The sequence below is a fragment of the Diceros bicornis genome, unplaced genomic scaffold, assembly GCF_020826845.1.
Source record: "Diceros bicornis minor isolate mBicDic1 unplaced genomic scaffold, mDicBic1.mat.cur scaffold_67_ctg1, whole genome shotgun sequence".
Taxonomy (NCBI): Eukaryota; Metazoa; Chordata; class Mammalia; order Perissodactyla; family Rhinocerotidae; genus Diceros; species Diceros bicornis.
The window spans coordinates 109,475-126,131 of NW_026691553.1; the positions used below are offsets into that span (position 1 = coordinate 109,475).

Below are 16,657 nucleotides of genomic sequence, written 5' to 3' on the forward strand. Positions count from 1 at the left end.
TCTTCTTAAATTTATTGAGGCTTGTCTTGTTTCCCAACATATGGTCTGTCTTTGAGAATGTTCCATGTGCACTTGAGAAGAACGTGTAGTCTGCTGTTGTCAGATGGAATGTTCAGAGAACATTCAGGCATCTATTCAGTCCATCTGGTCTAGTGTTTCATTTAAATCCACTATTTCCTTGTTGACTTTCTGTGTGGATGATCTATACATTGATGTAAGTGAGGTGTTGAGGTCCCCTACTGTTATTGTGTTGCTGTCAATTTCTCCCTTTAGGTCTGTTAATAGTTGCTTTAAATACTTTGGTGCTCCTGTGTTAGGTGCATATATATTCATAAGTGCTATGTCCTCTTGGTGGAGTGTCCCTTTTATCATTATATATTGCCCCTCTTTGTCTCTCATTACCTTTTTAATCTTGAAGTCTACTTTGTCAGATACAAGTATGGCAATACCTGCTTTCTTTTGTTTGCCATTTGCTTCGAGTATTGTCTTCCATCCCTTCACTCTGAGCCTGTGTTTGTCTTTAGAGCTGAGATGTGTTTCCTGGAGGCAGCATATCGTTGGGTCTTGTTTTTTAATCCATCCAGCCACTCTGTGTCTTTTGATTTAGGAATTCAATCCATTTACATTTAGAGTGATTATTGGTATATAAAGACTTAATACTGCCATTTTATCTCTTGTTTTCCAGTTGTTCTATATTTCCACTGTTTCTTTTTCCTTGTCTTTCTGACTGCCATTTCAGTTTGGTGGTTTTCTGTAACAGTTTTCTCTTTATTTATGATTTGTGACTCTGCTCTAATTTTTTGTTTGGTGGTTACCGTGAGGTTTGTATCAAAGACCTCATAGATGAGATAGCCCATTTCCTGACAGCCCCTTATCTCCCTTAGCCTAAGCAGGTTCCATCCCTTCCTATTCCCCTTCTATGTTTTTGTTGTCACAAATTATTCTTTTTTGCGTTGTGAGTTTGGGACCAAATGGAGGTGTTTGTTGTTATTTTCGATGCTTTCTTTCCCTTTATCCTTTATGTTATAATTGTTTGCTAACCTCTTCTGATAGGGAGCTGCAACTTTCTGATTGTTGTCTGTCTATTGATCTCCTTGCTCAAAGCTTTGTGAACCCTCGCCTTTTTGTTCAGGTAGGAGGGGTCCCTTCATCATTTCTTGTAAGGCAGGCCTAGTGGCAGTGAACTCCCTCAGCTTTTGTTCATCTGGGAAAGCTTTTATTTCTCCATCACATCAGAAGGGTAATTTCACCAGATAGAGTATTCTTCGCTGAAAGTCTTTGTCTTTCAGTATTTTGAAGGTATCGTTCCACTGTCTCTTAGCCTGTAAGGTTTCTGCTGAGAAATCTGCTGAAACCCTGATGGGGGTTCCTTGGTAGGTTATTTTCGTCTCTCTTGCTGCCCTTACTATTTTTTCTTTGTCATTGACTTTTGACAGTTTTAATGTTATATGCCTTGGAGAGGGCCTTTTGGCACTGATGCAATTAGGAGTTGTATTGGCGCCCTGCACTTGCAGGTCCAGTTCCTTCCCCAGGTTTGGGAAGTTCTCAGCAATTATTTCTTTGAAGAAGCTCTCTGCTCCTTTCTCCCTGTCTTCTCCTCCCTCTGGGAGATTATAAGCCTTATGTTACTTTTCCTAATTGAGCTGGATATTTCTCAAAGAATTTCATGGTTTTTTAAAAATCTTAGTTCTCTCTCCTCCTCTACTTGAAGCATTTCTAGGCTTCTATCTCAGACCTCACTAATTCTCTCCTCCATAGGGTCTGCTCTTTTTTTTTTTTTATGCTTTCTACATTATTTTTTAATCTCATTAATTGTGTTCTTCATATCCAGAATTTCTGTTTGGCTTTTCTGTTAGAGCTTCAATCTCTTTGGTGAAGTATTCCTTCTTTCATTAATTTTATTCTTGAGCTCCTTGAACTGTTTTTCCGAGTGTTTTGTAGCTCATTGAGTTTCTCTATGACAGCTGTCTTGAGTTCTCTGTCAGATTGTAATCTTCTGTGACTTCAGGTTTGGTTTCTGGAGAGTTGTCATTTTCCTTCTGTTCTGCTGTGTTACTGTACTGTCGATCTTCATGCTGTTTGATGAATTGATCCTCTGCTGGGGCACATTTGTGGTAGTCATGGCCTTCTCTTATTTGGGTCAGGCTCCGGTTACTTTGGTTCTGATTGCCCGGGTCTTGTGTTCCTCCACTGGCTCTCCGTGGGCTCACACACTGCTGTCCCGTGCACCACCTGCACTGCTGTTCCCAGGTTGTCTTGGGGTGCTGGTTGCACTGCTGCCAGGGGTGCTGCGTTCACAGGTGTGCCATCACTGGTGGGGTCCAGTGACAGTGGGAGCCGTCACTGGTGGGATCCCAGGGACCCAGGGACTCATATGCAGCCCCCCTGGCTGGTGAAGCGGGGCTGGGTCACCTCTTCTGCTGTGGCTTCTGATGCTTCTGGCCACAGACTCCACCTGCCACGGCAGAGGCAGGGGTGGCAGGGGGCTGTTTTTCCTGTTCCTGCCCCATCTGCTCATAGTTGTGCCGGTCGGGCCACTCTGTGTTGGCACAGGCCAGACCACCGCCACTCACCATGGCTCAGTGGGCACCCGCATGGGGTGGCCACTGCCACTCCACAAGTGTTTGTGCACAGGCCAGGCTGTCCCCACCTCCACTCACAGTCATGCTGGCCACTGTGTGAGGACCTTGACCTGGCTCGCTGCCCCCAGGGAGGGGGAGGGGGCCACTCTCCTGGTCCCACTGGCTCCCGGGGGTCCAGCCCACCCACCTCCAGATGCACGGCTGCGTGGACCTCTCAGGCGTCCTGCTGTGCTGTGTGGAGGATCCTCTGCTGGTTAGTGGATCTCTGTTTAGTCGTAACTTAGGGGGAGAGACAGAGGGGATAGCTCCCTCCACCTTGATGCTAACGTCACTCCCCTAAAGTTACATTTCAATTTTCAAAGCTCCATCAGCGTGAAGTTTTTCTCGGCTTGAACAAGAACACTGCAAGGTGAGGTGGTCTTTGGCAAGAGAACGTGCGTGCCATTTTGGACACTCGGTTGGTTTAAAGTCCTGTTTTGTTGGTTTGGAAGGTCGCTACGGCTGAGAACCCCAGGTCAACGCCCCGTGTTGGTGGAAGCGTGTCATTTGAAGTGCGTCATTTGAGGGGCCGGCCCCACTGCAGTCACAGGAAAGTGTCTTCAGACTCTGCCTTTTCGGTCAACCTTGATGACTTCTGACACGCCTGAGTTTCCTCTTGCTGCTGTGACAAACCACCACTAATTGAGTAGCTAAAACTCCGCACGTCTGTTATCAGGAGGTCAGAAGGTTCGCAGGGCAGACGTCCGGGTGTCGGCAGGGCCCTGCTCCCTCTGGAGCCCCGGGGGGAGGATGTGCTTCCTTCTGGGGCCGAACTCCTCCAGCTTCAAATCCAGGGCATAACATCTTGCTTTGGGGTCATAACACCTTCTTTCTCTGAAGCCAGATTTCCCTCTGCCTCCCTCTTAAGAGGACGAGTGATTATCTTGGACCCACTGGTAATCCAGGATAATCTCCATATGTCACAGTCCTTAACTCCATCTGTCCCTTTATATACATCCCATTATATCCCCCAAAGCCCCTTTTGCCAGATAAAGTCATGCATTCCCCGATTTTCGGGGTTAGGACCCGGGCGTCTCTGGAGCTGGACTCAGCTGACCACACAGTCCGAGCTCGGACTGAGGACGCCCCATTCCGGGATGGGAACGCACGACCTCGCTGGGCTGGAGTCTTGGGGGATCCGCTCATGTTCTTATTTCAACTGCCTCCTGCAGAGCTCTCCCTCCTGTTCCCGTTGTGCCCACCAGAGCAACACAGAGAGGGTCCGCGACCCCATCCCTTCATTCAACAAATGAGGGGTCACCTCCCTGCCCGTCTTCAAGAGCCACTTACTCAGCGAGGTGCCCGGCCTCCTCAAACATCACTTATTTGTCGATTTGCATCTTCCTGTCATTCAAGAGGATGAGGGTTTTTTAACCTTTTTCTTCTGGACACCTGTCTGGGTCTGCTCCTCTAAGTGCTCAATAAATGATCTTTTGATCATTGAATGAATTGATATCCTCAGAGAACTGAGAGTCTGGTAATAATTTGGATTCTCAATCTCACGGCTCCGTCTCTGAGAGAACACTGGTAGAGGGCTGGCCTCGCCATCAGCACATCACACGATCCCGACCCAGACGCTGGTCCCCAAGTGGCCCAGTCAGAGCCGGCGAAATATGGGACTTCGTCCAGGGTTTCAGAGAGAGAAAAGATGTCTGTCTCACTGTGGTCAGCTGAGTAACGGCCACAAAGACGTCCCCGTCCTGGTCCCAGGCCCTGTGGATGTGTCACCTCATGTGGCAGAGAGGACTTTGCAGATGGATTAAGTCAAGGCCCCTGAGATGGGGATGACCCTGGATCCCCGGGGGTCCAGTGTCATCACAGGGTCCTCATCAGAGGGAGGAGGAAGGTCAGAGGCAGAGAAAGATGGGAGACGCTGCGCTGCTGGCTGTGCAGACGGAGGAAGGGGCCCCGAGCCCAGGACGCGGCCTCTAGAAGCCGGAAAAGGCAGGAGACGGTTCTCCCTGGAGCCTCTGGGAGGACAGCCCTGCCCAACCTGGATTTAGTCCACAGAGGCCCGTGTAGGACACCCCCCCCCCGGCATCCAGGACCATGAGATGACGAGTGTGTGTGGTTTGAAGCCACCCTGTTTGTGGTGGTCTCTCACAGCAGCCGCAGGAAACTCATACAGGGACGGTGGGTCTTTCCCGACCTCTCTGAGCCTCAGTCTCCAGCTCTGTGAAATGGGGACAATCACAATCCCCATCACTGAGTTGCTGTAAAGATCATAAGTCAGGCCACAGGCGTTAGCTGGTTTTCTCCTGGAGGTCTCTCTGAGTCTGAGGTGCTTGCGGACCCCCGGGACGTGGCTGGATGAGCCAGTGTGGACGTAAGAGGGCCAGAGGGAAAATTCTGGAGTTGGGGAAGGCTGAGGTCCAGCCTCAGAGAAGCCCAAGATGGCAGGTGAAAGTGACGTGGAGAATAAAAGGGCCGGACAAACCACAGGCTGGGTACCAACATAAATATTATTATTATTCCTCCTCCTCGACGTGCTGGCCGTCCAGCCACCCCCCGCCTCCAGGCCCAGGCGCTCGGAGCCAGCCACACACACAGGGTTAGGATGCACTTGGGCGTTTACTGGGAACGGGGTCTCGGAGGCCGGGCCTGGGTCGCTCACACTTTTCTGGTGATGCTCTTGGGGGTGGCGAGCTCGCAGAGGCGAGGGGACGCCCGGGCCACCAGGGAGGCCGGGGAGATGGAGTGGGGATCGTAGCCCTCGTTGAGGTCCCTGCGCACCTTGGGCTGGGCCAGGGAGACGATGCGGGGACTGGCCACTGCCCTCTTGGTGACGTCCAGCACCTCCCAGCGCGGATCTCGGTCAGGAACACACTTGTCCGACTGGGCCTTGGGCACTGGAGGGGCAGGAGAGAGGGACAGCGTCAGGGGCTGGGGCCCCTCCTCCTACAAGACCAACCTTCTAGTCTAAGCTCCCAAGGCCAGTGGCCCGTCCTGCGATGGAAGAACGGATCCACACAACGTGCCTGTCCACCCAGTGGAATACAATGCAGCCATGAAAAGGAGTGAAGCCCTGACACAGCCACACCACGGACGGACCTTGAACACACGATGCTCAGTGAGAGAACCAGATACAGAAGGACACACAGTGTGTGAGTCCACTGATGTGAAATGTCCAGAGCAGGCACATCCACAGAAAGAAAGTGGGTTCGTGGTTGTCAGGGGGTGGGGGGGGGATGGGGGAATTGTTAAAAAAGAGACAACAGGCCCAAAATTGAGTCACTTGTGCGCAGCCCACAGCTGCAAACCAAGACCTAATACCCAACCCAGCTGCAGTTTCCACCTCCCAGGACTGGAGCCTTTAACTGGTCACTCTGGGGCTTTCTGGTCAGCACAGTGAGCTCATCTGCCAGGCTGACCCTCTCCAGCCCCCAAAGGAGGACGCCGTGACCCACTTGTCCCCCTGTCCCCGTTCTGTCTCCACTTTGAGTGGGTCCTCAGAGCCCCTTTCTCTTTGCCAGATTCGTGAATGACTCACTAAAGCCAGCTCGACCTTCAGGATTTACTCAGTTGAGTTTTGCTTATTTAACAGAAGTGAGCACTAACAGGCGGGGGGCTCTCTTTGGGGTGATGAAAATGTTCTAAAACAGATCGTGGTGACAGGTGCACAACTCTGTGAATGTACTAGAAACTATCAAAGTGCCCACTTTCAAAGGGTGAATTGTGGGGCCGGCCCGGTGGCATAGCGGTTAAGTTCACACGCTCCACTTCGGCAGCCTGGGGTTCGTGGGTTCGGATCCCGGGCGAGGACCTACTCGCCACTCATCAAGCCGTGCTGAGGCCGCATCCCACATACAGCAACTAGAAGGATGTGCAACTATGACATGCAACTATCTACTGGGGCTTTGGGGAGAAAAAAAGGATAAAAGGAGGAAGACAGGCAATAGATGTTAGCTCAGGGCCAATCTTCCTCAATAAAGAAAAATGCTTTCATTAAAAAAAAGAAATCTTCATCTTAAAAAAAAAAAAGGGTGAACTGTACAGAAAAAAATATTTCACATGGCCACAGGTCCCAGACAGGGATAGCAAAAGCACCCTGGTGGCCGGGGGCGGGGAGGGGGCGAGCACGGGCTCGGTGGCCCTGTCACCCCTCTACTCCTCCTCTGATGTCACAGTGGGGACGGCGGGAGGGACGGTGTGGGAGGCGTCCCTCTCCGGGGCTGCGGGCCTGGCGGGTGGACCGAGGGGGCAGGCCCCGGACAGGGGCCCTTTCAGGATTCGGCCTCAGCTTCTCGGCTTCGGCCCCCCCGTCCCTTGGGGCTCCTGCCCTCGGTGCACCGCTGGGCCCTCTCGACCTTCTGCCCCGGCCGACATGGCTCCCGCTGCACGAGACTGCAGAGCACCTGCCAGGGGCTGGAGTTCCATTCTATTAAATGTCAATAAGATCAATTAATTTACTTAAGTCAACTGATGGGTTGATTTTAATGTCCCTGGAGTGGCCCCTGGTGGACACGCAGCCCCCACGAGCAGAGACCCGCGGCTCAGCCGGGCCCCTGCGTCTCCCCTCCTGGTGCCCCGGCCCCTCCTCCTGGTCTGCCCCCCTCTCCACCTCTCCGCCACCCCTCCTGGGGCGACAGCTGCAAGGCACGGCCTGCGGGGCCTAGAGAGGTGACCACGGTGACACTGCCTCAGCCTTCAGTCTCTGGGAGCTTCGAGACCCTCGGTTTTGAGGGCTACAGCCTCCTTCCGAACCCCTCTTTGCCTAGAGCCTCTGTGCACGTGGGAGAGGACCGTCCCCTTCTCAGCAGACAAGCCCGGCCTCAGGAGAGCCCTGGGTGGAAAGAAAGTGGGGCTCCCTCCGCCGGGAAGGCAGAAGCCCACGCCGGGCACATGGCTGGGCAAGGCCATCAGGGCTGGACCAGAGCTTTGCTGGGCAGATGGTCTGTGCAGGGACCCAGCCAAAGGAAAGGGGCCGAGCAGCTGGGCCTCAGTGGCCGTCGGGGGCTGGGAGGACCAGGCCTGAACCAGCTTCCCTGAACTCCTCTGTGAGGGTTCAGGAGCATGTCCGCCCCTGGACATCCGGGCTCCTGAACTCTGCTGACCTCAACTTAGAGCAGTGACCGAGTCCACTGCCACGCAGCACACGTGGACACACAAAGTGGCCGTGGACTCGTTCACACCCACGGAGGCCCAGCACCTCAGCTGCCTCATTCCACTTTTTACAACGCTGGTCACAGCCGTTAGTGGGAGGGAGTCTGCTGCTTGAAAAGCACAACGTGATGTGATTCTTACACACACACACACACACACACACACACACACGGGGGTATGTTTACACGGACACCTGACCCACAGATGAACGTTGCGTGTGCGTGCGAACGTACATCTATTCATACTCCCGACGTGCGTTTGTGGCGTACGCAAGAGAGAGCAGCAGGACGGTCCAACACAGCAGTGCACCTGTTTTCAGGTGTTTCTGCTCATTTAACCATTCCGTTAACAAATATCGAGAGGATGGATCAATGAATGAATAAACGAACAAAAAAAAAGATCCCATAAGCAAAGTTGAAAGAAAAGAGACCGGCTGGGAGAAGGTATTCTGCAATGTGCTCAACAAAGGATTCGTGACCATCTTATATAAAGAGCTGCCCGAAATCAACAACCAAAAACACCGGAGAAGGGGAAGTGAGGAATCAAGGCTGCAGAGTGACCGCACTGCCAGTCGAACCCTCTGGCATTTATGTGCCGGAGCAGGGGACACAGACACAAAGCCTGTGACCTCGTGGGCCCGCACAGGACAGACCGCAAACAGTAAACAGACGCAAGAATACACCGTCAAGTTACTGGATGGCGGCAGGCGCCGCGGAGAGAGAGCCAGGAGAGCAGGGCAGGCTCTCAGGGGCCGGGTGGGCCTGGCTCGTGGAGTGAAGCGGGGTGCCCGGGGGGGGGCCTCACCGAGAGGGCAGGCTACAGCCAAGTGTGTGGGGGTCAGAGGATCCCGGGGCGCCTTCAGGCCGGAGGACAGACGACAGGGCGTGTGGGGTTGAGCGAGGCAGGGCCCCGGGGGCTCATGCAGCAGAGGGTGTAACCCAAACCGGGTTCAGCAGGACCCCTCGGGCGCCACGTGGGAAACGGGCGGAGGTGACGGCTCTGGTCCAGGGTCCGACGACGGGCCCAGGAGGGGGCGGCCGGGCGAGAGCAGGGTTGGGCTCCTGACTGCTCAGAGAGCAGAGCCCTTGGGAGTTCTCGGTGCCCTGGACGTGGGGTGTGTGACACGCGACGGGAGGGGCCGGGCAGGGAAGGATGGACACTTGCGAGCGTATACACGTGGCTGTGCACGACTGCGGATCTCTGTCCATGCCCCCTGTGCCCGGAAGGACACCCACAAACTGCACTGTCTTTGGGGGCGGGATTCCTTCTTCTTTATGTTCTTCTGCGTCTCCCAGACTCTCTACGATTAGCACATGTTACCTCTGTCCGGGGAACCGGCTGTTCCGTTTGTTCTAAAGCATAGGCGAGGAAAGGGACCCCCTGTTTTAAAGCTGCCTTTGCGCCCCAGCTTGGCCCCCTGACCTTCTCTTTTGCACCCACTCACCCTGCAGGGGAGCCGCTGAGACACCCGCTGGGTCAGGACCACGGCCCCTAAGCTCTCTGCCCCTCCCTGGGGGGCGACCCCCTGCCAGCCCCCAGGAGAGCCCTCAGGCTGTGGCGGGAACTGTCCCCGGGGATCTGGGCGACTGGTCTGCAGTTTCGGGAGGAGCCAGAGGAAGAGGGAGCAGGAACCTGGCTGAAGCAGCCCCCCACGGTCCGTGTCCAGTGGGGAAGGACAGAGCCTCGTAGGGACCCGAGCCCCAGGGGCCCCACTCACTGGCCAAGTGGACGAGGCGGCTATAGTCGGACACGTAGGGCTTGGGCTTCAGCACGGGATCCCACTCTGCCAACAGGGGGGCTGCAGCCCTGGGCTTTGCCAGCTGGAGGATCCTGGGACTGGGGACAGCCTTCTGGGCTGCCCTGGACACCTGGGACACCTAGACACAGAATTAGAGGGCAGAGCAGAGCACTCCATGATTCCTCAGCGGCCCCCGGATTGAAAAGACCCCATAAGCAACACGAAAAGACTAATGTGTTCAGCAAAGGATTGGTAGCCATCATATATAAAGAGTTCCTCTAAATCAATAACCCAAAACACCAGCAGGGGACTGGGCTAGTCATATACAAGAGTAACCTAAATGGTCCGTCCTCCTCTCTGTGGACCAGGGAAAGGTAAATTCAAACCACAAAATGTCACTCCACACCAACAAATTTGGCAAAAATGCGAAAGTCTGACACTACCAAGCCCTGGCAGGCATGTGGGAGGAGAGAAATCCTCGTGCCTGGCAGGGAGGAGAGCAAATTAGCACCAGTAGTTTGAGAGCAGCCTGTCCGTCTCGAGCACAGTTCATGTGCACACGGGCTGACGCCGTGTAAGGAAAAGCCAACAGCAGAGCACGGGGAGGTGAGCACAGATCATTCAGCTTGCTTATCACAGCCAACAAGCTGGCTGTCCATCAGGAGGGGACTGGGTAAGTTAATAGTGCTGCCTTCACACGATACGATGCAACGCAGCTGTGAAATATTGTTTCTAGGGGCCCGCCCCGTGGTATAGTGGTTAAGTTCGTGCACTCCGCTTCAGTGGCCCGAGGTTCCCAGGTTTGGATCCCGGGCTTGGACCAACGCACCGCTTGTCAGGCCATGCTGTGGCGGCGTCCCATATAAAGTGGAGGAAGATGGGCACGGGTGTTAGCTCAGAGCCAATCTTCTTCAGCAAAAAAAGAGAAAAGGAGGAGGAGTCCCCTCCTGCAAATCCGCCGGATGCTGGAGCGGGTGCCCACGTGTCTGATGGGGCCGGCGTGTTTGTGTATTTAATGTCCTGCAAACGCCCCCTGCCCCATACAGCTCCGGCAGGAGCCCGCGTGGAGGCAGAGATGGGCTGAAATGACCTCTAAGGTCACTCTGAACTTGAGTCTCTTTCCTCCTGAAATTGTCCTCCTTAAAGATGATGGTCACCGCTCTTTTCAAGGACATCCTGGGGTTGAAAATTTCGTGCCCCAATCAATATTCTCTCCCTCCGCCCTCCCCTCTCCCCCTGGGGCCGCCCAGCTCAGGCCTGAGGAGAGAGGAACGGGGTTTCAGTCCCGCCTTCCAGGGGGCCCTGCCAGGAGGGGTGGACAGCCGCGTTCACGCATCGACTAACGGTGATGACCACCCCACCGGCGCGGGCCAGGCGGGCTCTGAAGTCACACCACAACCACCACAGGAGGCCGTCCCTGCGCTCGGGGGGCTCACGGCTTGGTGGAAGAATGTACAGTCCGTCCACAGACACGTGACCGGGGCCGGGATGGAGCGTGGTGGGCGTGAGAGTCTGGAGGTTGTGTGCCCGGCGGACGGGGCAGGAATGGAGGGCAGGGGAGGAGAAGGGTCCTGAGGGCAGAGGAGCCGGATGCAGGTGGGAGAGGTTTGTGGGCAGAGGGACCTGCGTGTGCCAAGGCCAGGAGGCCTGTGGAGGGACCTGCGTTTAGAACCCACATTGGTCTCCTCCTGTGGGGTCGAGAGGTTGAGAAGGGCTGAATCCTGCTGAGTCTTCGATTCCCGGCTCGAGAATCTGGACTCTCCCAGGGGTACTGGGGAGCCAGAGAGGGCTTTGGAGCCCAGAGGAGACGAGGTGTCAGGGGCTTGAAGGCTTAACAGCAAAGGGAAGGCAGGGAGCTGGGACAGAGCAGGTGCATGGCCAGTCAGAGGAGGGACGGGCCGGACGGAGGAGGGACAGGTGGAAAGGGCGGTGCCCTCCTTTGGATCCTGATTCAGCCAAACTGACCACAAAAAGCCAATTTGGGGACATCTGGGAAAACTGAACACGGACTGAGTATTTTGATATTGAGGTATTACTGTTCAATTTTTTTAGTGTGATCATTGTTATTCTGGCTGCGTTTTTAAAACGTCCTCGTCTATTAGAAACACATCCCGAAGTGTTTAAAAGAGAAAAGGGGGCTGGCCTGGTGGCACAGGTGGTTAAGTGCGCGTGCTCCGCTGCGGCGGCCCGGGGTTCGCCGGTTCAGGTCCCGGGCGCGCATCGACGCACTGCTTGTCAGGCCATGCTGTGGTGGCGTCCCATATAAAGTGGAGGAAGATGGGCACGGATGTTAGCCCAGGGCCAGTCTTCCTCAGCAAAAAGAGGAGGATTGGCAGATGTTAGCTCAGGGCCGATCTTCCTCACAAAAAAAATAAATAAATAAAAGAGAAATGGTTTGATGTCTGGCTTTACTTTAAAAATGTTTTCCAAAGTGGGCGATCTGTAAACAACCACCGAAAAGATCCACCAATGCATCATTTCATGCACATAAACCACAGCGAGACACACCACAGGTCTGTCAGGACGGCCCTACGTCGATGAATAAACAGACAAAAACAGTTCGACAGATGATGCGACGCTGGTGCAGACGCACAACGGGGCGGCCACTCTGGAGAGCAGGCTGTGGAATGAACCCCAGACCCCACCATCCCACCCAGAATTCCCCTGGGGATGCGGAAACGTCCCCCACAGAAACCTACGCACAAGTGTGCGTAGCAGCTTTGTTTGCAATCGCCAAAAACTAGAAACACCCCCGTGTCCTCCAGCGGGTGAGTGTGGTCCACCCAGACAACAGGATCGGACTCTAACCTATGCGAGAGTGTCAGACAGGGCACGCTGAGGGAAGAAAGTGGACGCAGACGACAGGCTGGGGGACTCCCTCCACGTGGGGTCCTGGGGAGAAGGTCAGGGTTCTCAGAGGTCACCTGTTGGCCTGAGCTTGGAGAAGGGGACCCCTCTACGGGGAGAGGGATAAGCATGTGGTGCGGAAAGGACTGAACGTTTCCGTCGTCTCTGAAACGGGATTGTCTGGCGCCCGCGTGGGGGCAGGAGGCTCTGGGCCCCACTCAGCTGATGTAGGCGGGGAGGACGACCCCAGGGGGCTTCAAGGCCGACAAGAGGAGGAGGGACTCTCTTCCCGAGCGAGTCCCAGAAATTCCGAGGGTTCACGAGAGCCGCTATACGTCTGCTGTGCTGGCGTCTGTTCCCTTTGGTCCTTGGGCCTCTGGCCCCCAGCCCACTGGGGAGCCTCCCGGAAAAGCCACCTACCTCGGACATGTTTATGCTCCATATGTTGTTCCGGACCCTCGGGGTGGCCAGTTCCCGCAGGCGACTGGACGGCTGGCATACCGAGGTGGCCTTGGGGATGGGCCAGACGGACGTGGTCCTAGGGGACATCCACGTCTGAGACCCCCGGCCAGCCCAGGGGCACGGGGCAGCACTGCTGTGTGTGCCCCTCCTCCTCAGCCCCGCTCTGACTCTGGGGACACGGGGGGGGGGGACTGGGAAGGGGAGGGTTCTGAAAACACCTCCAAGGAGGGATTCACAAAAGATCCCCGACGGAGGTGCCCTAGGTGTGCTCAAGGGTGGAGCGACCTTGTCCTGAGGCCGCCGCGCCCGATGTACAAGGGCCGTCTTCAAGCTCCTCGGTGACGGCCCCTCCCAGGGCCTCCTCCCCACCCCGTCATGGGGCTGGGTCGGGTCTGGCGCGGGATAAACGGGGCGTCCACAGAATCAGGAAAGTGGACCTCCCCTGAGCTGGCTGGGCCGGAGCCTCCCAGCATCACGGCTCAGCGACGCCTCGGCTCCGGAAACGGAGCCGCATTTCTGATCTGAGGCCGACGCTCCCCGTGTGTCCACCTCTCTGAGGCTGGGATACGGCTATAAACGCTGTCAGCCAGGCCACCGTCACCGTGACCGTCGCCGGTGTGTGCCGGGGGCAGCTGTTTACGCTGAAACAACGTTCCTGGTCCTGCAGAGGTTGAGTCTAATTGCCGTTTAAATTACCTCCCGATCGCACTACTACTCGGCCTTAAATGTAAAGCCACTGTCACCAAGACAGGCATGAAAACAGCGTGTGGAACACGTCAGCCTCTCTGAGCTGAAAAGTGATTCGAAACACGAGCTAGTTTATTCCAGTCGTATTTTCCTTTCTGTGTACACGTCAAGACAGGGGATGAAAATCTGTGTCTAATTAGCTCTAAAGATCACTTTTAATGAGCGTGAAAGTTCTAGGTGATAAAGACTTGTGTCCTCTGTTGCACGTAAAATAACCACGTCTTACAATTGCTGGCTTTTCGGAGCCAACACTGCCCACACTCGTGACAAGTGACATTACGGAACACGGACCCTGTCACTCTGTACTAAGCACCTTTGCACACAGTCTTCACTCACTGTGCTAAGCACCCTTTGCGCACGATCTCCCCTCCCGCCCCTTCTACGGGCACAGAGCCGAGCCTCGGAGCACAGAGCCGAGCTCACGTCCGGTCGGGCATGGCCCGGAGGACTGGAGACCCGGGACCTGGACCCGCCCCGGCCACGCCCCATCGAGGGCAGGGAGCGGCTTCTCTCGGCAGCCCGCCGGCCGCCCGCCCTCCTACCTGCTCCCGCTGTAATAATCCAGGTAGAACCTCTTGGGTCGAGCCAGCTCCTCCACTCGGCGGGACACCGCTGGGCAAAAGGAGACAGCGCCAGCTGAAAACCCGCCCGCCCCGGGGTGTCTGTCCCCCTGAGCTCTGTCCACGGGCTCCAGCGAGAGGCGCCCGTGAGGAACTGCGGGCCGGACGGCTCAGCGCCAGACACCTCGCAGAGGGGCGACTTGCTGTCCCCATTTTGGGGACAACGGGCTCTGAGGCCTGAAGCCCTGTACTCGGGGCACACGGGATGGGAGCCTCAGGCTGGACTGGGAGCTCAGGCCCGTCTGTTCCTCAACAGGGCTCGGGCCGCTCCAACGACCCGCCCGTCAGGAAAGGGGGTTTGGGTCTGAAGTTACTAGACGCCTAGGGTTTCCAGGGGCCTCGTGTTCACTGTGGGTGATTCTAAAACCCCCGGGAGGGGATCTGCCCTGTCACTTCTCTCCAAAAACGAGCTTTCTTGAAATGCTTTATTTGAAGGGATCCATTGCTCTCAAAAAGTGCGGAAACCATTGTGGAAGGGAAGACAAAGGGTCCTTTTGTTAAGTCAACACTAACCCCCTTCTTGGTGCAAATTGGGGTCCCCCCGGAGAGTCTGCCCCACACCCTCACCCCAGGACCAGCCTCCAGCTGGCTCTTGCTCCTCAGGGGACAGAGTCCAGAGATGAGACCCCTGAAGTCTGGGGGGGGACAGACACTCCTGGGAGATGGGGGGACCCCACACAGACGGGTGGCCGGGCACCAGGGCTGGCACAGCCCCTGACGGGGAGGTGGAGGCAGTGGTAGGGCCGACCTACCGGGCACGGTGACGGTGAGGGTGGTGTCCTCCAGAAACCTGTCCGTCCAGTACGTGGAGGGCCTGGAACACAGCCAGGTGTGGCTCAGGGTGAGGGGGGCTGCTCTGAAACAGAACTCAGGGCGCCCCGTCCGCACAGACACGCACGCAGGAGGGAGGCGGCGAGGCGAGGGCGGGGAGGCTGGAGGAGGAAGGAGGGAACGTGGAGTAGCAGGAGGGGGCAGCCCTGACGGGGGCTGGGGGAACTCTTAGAGCCACGGGGAAATGGGGGTTATTCTGAGCAAGGCTGACGCTCAGAGAAGCGGGAGCTGGGAAACAAAGAGCCCAGGGCCACCTCGCGGGAGCAGACCCCTGCGCGGCTGGGAGGGCCGGAGTCCACAGCACCGGGGGCCTTAGGGAGCCCCCCATGCTTGTCCCTGGAGGGGCGGGGAGGGTGGTCAAGTGTGGGGACCCCTGGAGCCTGGCTGTGCGCCTGATGTGGGCGGAGACGGAGGGAGGAGGCGCCCCGGGACTCACCAGTAGACACAGAACTGCAGGCTCTTCATGCAGGGGGAGATCCAGGCAAAGCCCTTACAGCGGCATCCCAGCCTGGGTGAGACAGGCCGGCCCCCGCCTTTTCTCCCGCGTCTCCTCTCCTCCGCCAGCACTTGAGGCCGCCACGGGCCCCCGTGCCCCGCGAGTCCCCCCTCTGGCCGCCTGACTGCTCGCTGCCTCAGGCGCGGGGGACGATGGAGAAGGGGGCCGAGCACGGGGACCCGGGCGGCCCCGGGGAGAATGCGGAGGGGACACCAGGGGCTGCTCTCCTCCTCGCCGGCCCACCCCAGCCTCCGGTGAGGCCGCCCCCAGCCTCACCTGTCTCTCAGGACCTGCCAGTTGGGCTTGGGTTTCGCCAGCTCGAAGAGCCGTCTCCTCTTCCTCCTCCCCCGGGCCGTGGCGGCGCCCGGGGACCTCTGGGTGATGGACAGCCGGCTGTGGGAGAGTGGGCCGTAAGGTCGGAGCTGTTTGCACCCCTCTTTCCTGGGCTCCCACCCGCCCCCCAGGTCTCCTCGCCCTCCGGAGGGGCGAGAGCTGGACTGAAACCCTGGCTCCACCACCAGCCGGACGTGTGACCGGCCAGGTCCCCTCGGCTCCCTCGGAAGAGAGACTGGCTCCCACCCCTGGACGGTTGTGATTACAAAGTAAGACGTTTACTCATCGCACAAGCACGTGTGAAGTGCCGACTGTATGCCAGGCGCCGGGGTGGGGGGACTGAGCTACAAAGGGGCCCCCAGGAGGCCCAGGGACCATGGGAGGGTCAGCACCAGGATATCTGCTGGGAGGGAGCGCCTGGCTCTCTCCAGGACACCACGGCAAAGACCACTCCCCACTGCCCCCCGAGCCCGCCACCCACCTCATCTCCTGCATGCCATCCTCGTCCTTCTGCAGGACTCGCTCCAGCTCCTGGAGGGCGTCTTCCGAGTCCTGGGGGTCCAGGAACGCCTCCCCGGTCACCTCCTCCGGGGGAACCTCCTCTTCTTGGTCTGGGGATCCCTGTTCCCTGCCGTCCGGGTCCTTGGACCCTCGGCTCTCGTACGCGGTGCTGCGGGGGCCCAGGGCGTCATCGTCCTGCCCCCCTTCTGACCTACCCTCAGCCTTCGAGCCTCGGGGGTTGTGGAGCGAACTCAGCCAGTGGTCCCCCATGGACTGGGCCTCCCGGCCCTGCGGCCTTGCCCCCCAACACCCAAGCGTGTCTGTGGTCGCCCGGCAACGAGAGAATGGCCGCCCGCAT

The 16,657-nt window shown here is 57.1% G+C and overlaps 1 protein-coding gene across 1 annotated transcript; it reads right to left on the minus strand.

Moving 5' to 3' along the window:
* Positions 1–5,038: 5,038 nt before the first annotated feature.
* SPMAP2 (sperm microtubule associated protein 2) lies at positions 5,039–16,657 on the minus strand. The gene is given in 9 exon segments (XM_058537789.1): positions 5,039–5,470; positions 9,442–9,601; positions 12,730–12,847; positions 14,061–14,130; positions 14,891–14,952; positions 15,406–15,477; positions 15,742–15,858; positions 16,280–16,608; positions 16,610–16,657. Coding segments are annotated over 9 exon segments (1,215 nt in total). The 3' UTR covers positions 5,039–5,231.